The 10244-nt window shown below is 42.0% G+C and overlaps 2 protein-coding genes across 2 annotated transcripts; both read left to right on the top strand.

The window, feature by feature from the left end:
* The first annotated feature begins 1532 nt into the window (after positions 1-1532).
* LOC103798889 lies at positions 1533-3458 on the top strand. The gene is made up of 2 exons (XM_009071173.1): positions 1533-1656; positions 2758-3458. Exons 1-2 carry the CDS (start codon positions 1533-1535, stop codon positions 3456-3458), a joined length of 825 nt encoding a protein of 274 aa, XP_009069421.1.
* Positions 3459-3864: 406 nt separating this feature from the next.
* LOC103798888 (zinc finger protein 91-like) lies at positions 3865-6513 on the top strand (the record flags this gene model as incomplete). The annotated part of the gene is made up of 3 exons (XM_009071172.1): positions 3865-3874; positions 4021-6180; positions 6397-6513. Coding segments are annotated over exons 1-3 (2287 nt in total), but the record flags the coding sequence as incomplete, so codon positions are not given.
* Between the last annotated feature and the right edge of the window lie 3731 nt (positions 6514-10244).

Below are 10244 nucleotides of genomic sequence, written 5' to 3'. Positions count from 1 at the left end.
GTTGCCTTCTCAGCAAGTTTGCTGATGCAAAACTGGGAAGAGTCGCTGATTGCTCAGGGGGCTGTGCCTCCCTCGACAGGTTGGAGAGGTGAGCAGAGCAGGACCAACCGGAATTTAGCAGGGGCAAGTGCAGGGTCCTGCACCTGGGGAGGAAAAACCCCAAGCACTGGTTGTAAGAGACCTTTAAGAAATTCTTAGTTTCGACATTGCCTGGTGTGCTGGTTTCAGCCGGGATGGAGTTAATTATTTTTCCCTCTCGGTAGCCGGTACAGTGCAGTGGTTGGATTCAGAGTGAAAATACTGTTGATAGCATACTGATGTTTTGGTTTCTGCTTGGTTGCGTTTATCTTAAATCAAGGGCATTTTCTTTGTTGTGCCTCATGCTCTGCCAGTGAGAAGGTACACAAGAGAAATGGGGAGGCAGCATAGCTGGGAAAGGTGACTTGAACTAGCCTAACGGATATTCCACACCGCAGAGCATCATGCCCAGTATATAAGCAAGAAGGGGCCAATCCAGGGGGAGGTATCGGGTTGCGCAGGTCCACGGGTGGTGAGCAATTGTATTGTGCATCACTGGTTTTTGGGGTTTTTTCCCCTTTCACTTTATTAGCATTTTAGCTCATTCTACTCTTTATTATTAAATTGTTCTTATCTCAACCTACATATTTTATTGTATTTTCTCCTCCCCATTTCTCCAGGTTGGGGGAGAAAAAGGGGGAGGAGGGAGTGTGAGAGGCTGCATGGTTCTTGGCTGCTGGCTGAGGTTAAACCACAACACCTGGCCTCGATGGCTTGTTGTTGGGGAAAGTTGTTGTTGATTGCCTCAAAGCCAACAGATAACCACCACATCCCCTCCAGCTGGCCACATAATGTGGCAGCATTATCTGCCCTGAATCTCAGGACACTCACAAAGTGGCTTCTCTGGGAATTGCTATGAGCTCACCCCTCTGCTCAAGGGGAGCTGACCAATCAGCACCGTGGTAGAGCCCTATAAGAAAGGACTAGAGTACAGAGTGAGGGTGCAAACTTGTGACCAAACAGAAGACCACTATGGATCATCAGAATGCTGCTGGACCTGCAGAGATGACTATCTCTGATTCTACATGACTACAGATCATGTGGATCCATGGTGGTGACTTTTTCTGCTTTGACATACCAAATCTTGGTTACTTCTATCTCCCTTTCCTGTTTCTAATTTCGCTATTACCTATTTTCTCTCCCTTGTGTGACCAATGAGAAACTCTCACTCCTTAACGGTATTTTGTCCTCATTTTGATGCCAAGGAAACCTGGAAAAGAACTACTCACAGACTTGAATTTCTGACTAGCGAGTATTTGTGTATTCAGCGCTGGGCACAAGGGGGATCGCTCCACCAAACTTGTACATCGAAAATAACACTTCTCTGGTTTATATACATGAAAAACTCATACATATTCATTATTTCTCAGAATAGGTGGTAATTATTACAATTATTTCTTGGAAATCATTATCATAATCTCCTCCTTTGTCTCCTCCCACTTGGCATTAGTCCGATGGTCTCTGGTGGTCATCCAGGGGTCATCAGGAGGAAGGCCGATAGTCTTCATCAGATTGAACCTTTCACCTTTGAGTTTGGCACATGTTCTTTCGTCTTGCTCTTAGGCTACCAGGTCCTGAGTCCGGTTGCATCTAATTTTACTTCCTCATAAATAAATTGTGTTTACGCTACCTAAGCTAAAATAATGCCCTAAGTTCTACACTTTTCATGCTTGATAAACTAAAACAATGCCTTATTGCTCAACCTCTTACCTTTGGTTTATTCAGGTGCTCTCTACTTCACTATCTTCTATCCTACTCTTAGCCTTAACTATTTGATTCCCGCTATAAATTTTTGTCTTAATTCACACTGGGGGGAATCAATCGAACGCTCTCAAGTATTATCGGAGCAGGACACTGGTACAGATTGGGTGCTGAGCTGCTGGGTAGTAGCTTTGTGGAGAAGGACGTAGGTTGGATATTAGGAAGAGATTTTTTATGGAAAGAGTAATCAGGCATTGGAGTGGGCTGCCTGGGGAGGTGGTGGATTCACCATCCCTGGAGGTTTTACAGATGAGACTGGATGTGGCACTTAGTGATATGGTCTCATAGCGACGGTAGGGTTGGACTTGATGATCTTTGAGGTCTCTTCCAACCCAGTTGATTCTATGATCTGAGGGTCCTGGTAGACAAAAAACTGTCCATATCACAGCAGTGTGCTCTTTGGCCAAGAAGGCCAATGGAATCCTGGGATGCATTAAGAAGAGTATTGCCAGCAGGTTAGAGGAGGTGATCCTGCCCCTCCACCCACATGAGGCCACACCTGAAGTATTGTGGGCTCCTCAGTAGAAGAGGGACGTGGAGCTCCTGGAGAAGGTCCAGTGGAGGGCAACAAAGATGATTAAGGGACTTGGACACCTCACTTAGGAGGAAAGACTGAAGGAGTTGAGCCTGTTCAGTCTTGAGAAGAGACAAGTGAGAGGGGACCTCATTAATGTTTGCAAGTATATGAATGAGCGGTGCCAAGAAGATGGAATCACTGGAGATATTCAGGAACCTTCTGGATGCAGTTCTGTGCCATGTGCTTTAGGATGGCCCTGCTTGAGCAGGGAGGTTGGACTGGATGACCCAGTGTGGCTCCTTCCAACCTGATCCATTCTGTGTTTGTGTGTGTTTGTCTGGACTGCAGCTGCTTCGAGTGTTTTTTGAAATAGCTCTAATAGTCTCTGTTTCTTCCTGCAGACTCAGAGGTGTTCGAAGCTGTGCTCCCGGTCACCATCATTTTGCTGAGAGATGAGGATTTCCTCCAAGGTGATGCTCCACCAGTTCCTGAGGTGGAGGAGGAGCTTAACTTAAACAGCATTTGCTTAAAAAGTGATGTGACACCTTCAAATGACAGCTCTGTAAGCAGTTGGGAAGAAAACAAGCCTCTCTCAAATAAGGATAATGATATCAAACACTCTGAAGAGAAATGTTTTGCTGAGCATGTGTGTAACACATCAAAATCATCTTTAAGTGATGGGTGTGGTGCATATACAGGTGAATGTGGTCAAAATTATTTGTTACCTACATGGTCTTGCAAAACACAACTTACAGAGATAAATGGAACTAGCATTGGAGAAGATTGTGATGGTGATGATGACTTTCAGGAGAGTCCTCTTCTCTGCTCTGCTGACAATGTCAGAGATCATGCTGTTGAGACAAGCAGACTGTTGACATTGGCAGTGGTACCCAAACATGAAGAAGAACTTGTCAGTGTTGCAAGTGTTCTTTCTGGTGACAATCCAGAGAAACAACCAGAAATCCACAACGAGACGGAGGCAGCTGTTAAAACTGAAGGTAACTTGTTAATAAGATTAGTGCAGGAGTTTAAGAAATATGGCAGATATCAAGTTTTTGAAATAGGAAAGAGTATAGAAAATATATCAAACCCATTACTTTAGAGTAAGCATTTCAAATTAAATTGACATCAAATGCAGCAGAAAGAATATTGGCTGGAATATGCTTAGTTCTTTCACAGACTCCTGTGAAATGAAGTGAAACTGCAAGAAGTTGGTACTGTTGCATTCTACTGCAGTGTGCAAAAGGGTGGTCTTTCACCAAGGAAAAGGTTCTGAAATTTAAAAAAAGCAGAAAAAGCATCATATTTGAGAACGGAGCCCCAGCAAAGTTTGGTGATAGTACTTTCATAGGAATTCTGGCATAAAGCTGTTTTGTTAAATATTGTGGGGGTTGCAGTGTTGTCCTGTGACATTCAGAGCTTTGAGTGAAAAGAGAAAGTGGGAAAAAGGAGGCTCCTAATTAGCATTTCTTCTGATGAAACATTTAAATGTTGGGGGTAGGTGGAAGATGAAGAGAGGTATTGGGATAAAAAGCGGAGGCAGGGAAATATGGAAACAGAGTGAAGAGCAAGCAAGTCGTTTGGCAATTTGCGATTATTGCTACCAGTGAATATTTGTGATTGTATGAAATATCATACATGTGACTTTTTCTATCCCCCCACAGATCCTGATTCTTCAAAGAATGGAGATAATGAAGCTGATAACGGAAAAAGAAGCGAATTTGAAGATGTAACTCTGAGTTCTCTTGCGGAACATAGCTTGAAAGGAGAACAGAAATTTACCTATAATTGTTTTGTTCCATTTCTTAACGGATGTTCTCCTGCTTCTGAAGAACCTCTAGAAGATGTAGGAAAACCTGAGATAAATGCTTCCACTTCTGCTGAATCAAATTCTACTGGAGAGCATGTTTATAAGACATTAACACCATTTTCTAAAAAAAGCTCTCGGCAACAAAAAGTTGTTTCTTCTCATGCAAACCCAAAAGAATTCCAAAGCCAGCAGGAAGGCTTAGCATGCCTGAGTAATAGTGTGACCATCAAGCCTCTTTCTAAGGCATCTGGTTCTATAAATAAGCATGAAAGATGTGCTTTCAAGTGCAGGTTTTGTGGTTCTGTGTATGAACGCAATGCAGACCTAAAGAAACACATTTTTTCAGCTCATAAAGATAAGAAAAGACATAAATGCTGCTTTTGTAAAAGAGCTTTCTTCTCTGCTTTGAACCTTAAGAATCACCTTAAATTTCATAATAAAATGACTGGGTTGAAAAAGGCAAGAAAAAGGAGAATACAGCTGAAAAAGGTGAGGCAGAGAGCATCTGAAGAAAGATCTAGCTTCAAGAAAAGTAAATACGATCACCTTTTCATCAGACTTGAAAGGGACTTTATACCTGTGGGTGTGCCACTTAGTTTTTCCTGCAGAATTTGTTTCTTTGCTTCATCAGATCCAAGGAGGTTTATGTATCACATGAAGGGACATAAAGAGAAACCACCTTACCAGTGCCCTCAGTGTGATTACTCCGGCACTAAGTTATCCTTCCTGTTAACTCACATGCACTGGCATGCTGGGTCTGCTCTGTACCAGTGCAGGTTCTGCACCTTTTTCACGATCTATCTTAAAAGCATAGTGAGGCACAGCTACATCCACACACGAGCTGAACCATATTGCTGTAAGCTCTGCCAGTCAGGGTTCACCACCATTTCGGCTTTAAGGAAACACAGGAGGTTACATAAACAGACAGAAATGTGCCAACAGCAGCCCATCGACTGCGTAGATGGAAGAAAGAGAACTCCAAGACCTTTAAATAATTATGCGTGTGGTGAATGTGATGTGGTGGTTTACGCTAGAGAACATCTCAGCCCTCATAAGACATTTTGTGAACGGTCAAAGGGTAAGGGTTATATGAGTCAGAGCAATAAGTATCGTAAAAGCAAAGTATGCAAACCTGACAGTGATTCTCAGGGCCATATTTCTCTCTCTGTTTTTGGCAGAGCAAATGATTGTGTCAGTGAGGGTATTGTGGCTTCAGAAGTAGACATTGAGAGAGCAGGTGATGTGCAGGATAATAAGAAAATGTGCCCTCAGAAGAAGTTCCCTGAAAACTGCCATGAAAGCAGCAGTCTGGCTATTACTGGGAATAGATCAGAAGTTCCTCTGACTTCATGCCAAATAGACACTGGCATTTGCAAGGAAGAACCACTCTTGAGCCCCAAAGCCTCTCATTCACGAATTCAAGATGATGGTGCATGTCTCAATGTCACGGAAAACTTGAAGGATATGTGTCCTTCCAATGTAATTGCATTCAAAACATACAACTGCCAGCACTGCAGTTATGCTACCACTGTTCAGAACAACCTAAGGCTGCACCTGAAGGTACATACGGATGAAAGACCATTTATGTGTAACGAATGTAATGGGACATTTAAAACATCAAACCAGTTGCAGAAACACAGTCTCCTTCATGTAAAGAATGGACATGAGTTTGGCCAAAACCTCCATTTAGAGAGGTATTTAGAGAATCTTGAACTGCATCATGAAATGCATGGAGGTTTGTGTCCAGAAAGAGATTTTGCTTCCTCAGAAGATTTAAAGAGCTCCTTACTTGGTTCACAAGTCTGTGGAGTACAGCCAGGTGTTCAGAGGGGCAAAAACAGTAATTTGCTAGCACAAAGTCAGAAACCATTTTATCAGTGTGCAGAGTGCGACTATGCTACTTATATTTTAAGCAACCTCGAACTCCATATAAGAACTCACACAGGTGAGAAACCTTACAGCTGCTCTGTTTGTCAGAAGAAGTTCCGTACTTCCAGTCACCTGAAACGACATGGAATCACACATTTCAACATGGAGCATTTTAAGTGCAGGAACTGTGACTACTCGACAAACAAATGGCTGTCCTTGAAGCAGCATCTGGCTTCACACTCTGCTGAGAAAAGCTCCTCTCCTGGCTGCCTGTGCGAGTGCAATCAGTCACCTTTCAAAAGGTACAGGTGTGAGGAGTGTGACTATTGCACAGCCCACAATGGAAACTTAAAGTTCCACATGAGGATTCACACGGGGGAGAGGCCATTCAGGTGCAGTCAGTGCATGAAGACTTTCCGCACCTCGAGTCACCTGAACCGCCACTTGCTGACTCACCTGAAGCTACGCTGCAGGAGGTGTAAATACTCCACAGCAGATAAATATGCTTTCCAAAAACATGTGAAAACACACAAAAAAAAGCACAAATGTGCAATGTGTAATGTGTCTCTACCTACCAAAAAACTGCTAGAAAAGCATAAGCAGCAGCACAAGGTTGGAATATGAGGTTGGGAATTGCAGGTTTGCACTCCGTTCTGGAGAAGTTTGCGTGTTCTGAATTTGTTCATGACTTTACATTCCTCTGCTGTGCCCATAACAATGGCTGGTAATGGATGCATCCGGCATTATGGTCCAGAGTCAAACTTGGGATATTAGTTTGTTTTGGGTATTTCTGGGAGCTTCAGTCCTAGCACAGGCTGTGCTAAAGGTCTTGAAGACACAGTCTCATGCCTGAGTAACTGCTTAATACCATGAGGTTAGTTAGGATTTGGGCAGTGTTCATCAGTTTTAGCAGTTATTCTGTATCACTTATTTTCTTGTAAAAAATTACTTTAAAACCCCCTTTTTTTTTCTAACTGAATGATTGTTTAAAGGGAGGGAAGTGCATGTTGTATTTTATAGTAATAATTTTTCGTTTAAAAATTATCAGTGTCTGTGGAGGCTTAATGCTACCTCTGGTGTGCTGAAAGTTGCCTTTCCTACTCCCATGTCCTTTTGCAATATTTATAAGAGAAAAAAATAGTATCTCACAAAATTAGAGAAAAACTATTCATGTCATCCCTGGATAACTGTGGTATGAAAATGTTTTCTATATATCTGTATGTATGAAAGGTTTCCTAGGCAGTTATTTTGTTTGTGGTTTTGATAAAGGTTTTTTAGTAGTCTGACAGAAATGGTAATGTCCTGAATCATATATTTTATGATACTGAATACTAGATTAATTTCTGTGTGAATGTAGTAATGTTAATCTAGTGTGAAATGCCTTTTCTTAGGGTGATAGTTTCTGTGTTCTTTGTTTCTTAAAGTAGACAACATCCTATTTTCCAAAGAACTTCCGTTATTTAAGAACCTGCTAATAATTTCAAATTCATTGAAAATCTAAGCAGTATTTTGAACTGTTAAATTTGTTTTGTTCCAGAGCTTTACTGTTCATGTAAAATACCATGCGTAAGAACTACTTGTACCAAACAGCAGTTTGTACAGGGTATGGTGGAGGCAGATGAATGCTTCTTCTAATTTATATTCAAATCTAGACTAATCCTTGTTTAGTTATGCAGTGCTACAAACTCTTGAGTGAACAACACTGATTGTGATATGTTCAGTGGTTTTGGTAGCAGCATTACCCTCTTGTGCAAGGAAAGACAGCAGTAATGGCGCGGTGTGAACTGTCCTCTGATGTTACAGCTCAGTCCATTCAGCAGCAGAACAAACCTGTAGCTTAATTTAGAGGCTACACATGGAATTCACACTGCATTTTTTACTGCTCTCAAATTTATGCTTTTCTTTAGAAATATCTTGCAGACCTTTTCTGGTAACGTAGGAGATGGGTTGTCCATAGACGTAGTGGAGTCTCTCTCTTTGGGGTGATTTAAAAGACATCTGGATATGAATCTGGGCGGGCAGCCAGCTCTGGGTGGCCCTGCCTGAGCAGGGGCTTGGGCAAGATGACCTCCAGAATTCCTGCAGCCATTCTGTGATTTGGAACCCAGTTTTCCAAGAGTGGATTGAAACTCATGAATAGATACATTTAAGGCCAGATCAGCAAAGATATTCAAGTGTTCCAGTTCTTGCCACTGCAGTGAAATCAGAGAAGTGTGCCTGAACCATGGTGGCTACAGATGTTTTTGCTACAAGCTGGGAAGTCACCATTTGGGAACGAGTGATTCGGATCTTGGAATGATTGAGGTAACCACCTGATACAGTTGTGAGAAAGAAGAACATTCTGTGAATAAAGAGAGGCATTTCTGGGAAATACTAACTGTTACACAAGGTTGGAGAAGTTTTAACTTGAATGACTGTGCAATTCTGATTGTTTAATTTGGAGAAAAATTCAAAAGAAGAGGCTCAAAATGGAAACAGAAACAGTGAAGGGAGTTGTAAGCCTCTATATCAGATGCGACTGGGAGAGCTAAATCTGATAGAGAATAATTGTTTAAAACGATGGTGTGCAATGATGAAGAAGGGAACCTGGTTCGGGGGGTAAATTTCATTGCAGTAAATTTTTGAAAGAGTTCTTAAGCATAAGTTTCTTCAAGTTGTGAGAATAATTGAGAAAATTTTCAGATGGAACTCGACAAATTTGTAAAGATAATTCTTCCAGGTTGTTGCTCTAATAATAATAAATAGTTTTCTGAGATTGCCATCTGTTCCTTATGCCAATGCGCTGCACTTCTGGAGATTTGAAGGGATTCTCAGTCTGCCAAGTTGGTGAAATTTAAAGGTAGAGGTGTACTTGGTTTCAAATAAATACATGGGATGTTCTTGGTATTTGTTTTTTGTTAGCTAAAAGTGTAATGTCTTTTATTCACATGGAATTTAAACAAAAATCAAAGCCTTCCCTAAATCATACTATGATGTTTCCTATTTCAGCCAGAAAAATTTGCTGAATTTTCTTTGTGAACACATCTTGAATGTGCACAAAACAGCGAAATGTAACTAGAGCCAACAGCTTGAGCAAATGGGTGTCGCTTTACCCTCTGTGCATCTACTAGAAAAGTGAAGAAAAGTTATACAGGGGGTGAAGTAAATGAATATAGGTGAGTCAGACCTTTATGGTGTGGTGGTGCATCCCCCACCTCCTCAGGCTGCACTGTGATCTCGGAAATGTTCGTTAGGTCTCAACCTTAAACAGCACCTGGGCCAAGTTCCTCTGGAGCTTATCAGAAACATTGTCTGCTCCCGGGAACTAGTACTGGCTAACAAGCTCCTGCTTTTTAATGAACAGCCTTGGAAACTTAGTTTTCTTGCCTGAATAACAACCCAGGTGGAACTTCTAGAGAAAATTACCAACCGAATTGCAGCCAGTATGGACAATTACTGTGACTTAAAGCCTGTTCTGTTGCAGCCCTGTAAGCAGCAGTACTGAGTGAGATCTTTTGAGCTCTCCTGGACTGCAGAGTGCTGTGACCCATATCTCCCCGAGTGGGCTAGACAACTCAAATTTGTTGTACTTGGAGGACCAGCAAGTGCCAATGATGGATCCTGGGCTGATAGCCTGACTCCTCAAGGCTCAATCCTTTGCCTGTTGAGAAGCTGCAAAGGCATTTGAACTTCAGGGGAATTTTTCACAGGTGTATATCCTGTACACACCCCTTTAGGTATGTGTGCATGCAAGTGTGAATATGCTATAGCAAGTGTACTGTGAGTGTTGCTCTCCTAGATTAAGTACTTTCAATTTGTAAGTACATTAGGTTTATAAGGGAGTTACTTTTATGGCTATAGTAAATCTATATGAATCTTTCGTTAAATTGTTTAACTTAAACTACCGATTAATCATTGAAAGGGCCTTACAGATCATCTTATTCCAACCTCCTGACACCTTTCACTAGACCGGGTTGCACCAAACCCCATCCTCCATCCTGTGCTTCATCCCTTGCAGGGATGGCCAACCTGTGCCAGCACCTCAGCACCCTCACAGGGAAGAATTTCTTTCGTACATAAATCCACGGGCTTTCTCCTCACATTAACAAAACACGCTTTAAACGTGACATTGCGGAAATCCGATTTCATTCCGCTGTCCCTTTCCTCCCTTCTCTCTGCCGTGGGGCATTTGAAGGAACTCGAGGTTTACGCTCCGGGGCCGCAGTGCGC

This window comes from Acanthisitta chloris, unplaced genomic scaffold (assembly GCF_000695815.1).
Source record: "Acanthisitta chloris isolate BGI_N310 unplaced genomic scaffold, ASM69581v1 scaffold763, whole genome shotgun sequence".
In the NCBI taxonomy this organism is placed as follows: Eukaryota; Metazoa; Chordata; class Aves; order Passeriformes; family Acanthisittidae; genus Acanthisitta; species Acanthisitta chloris.
This window is presented reverse-complemented; position numbering and strand designations above follow the sequence as displayed.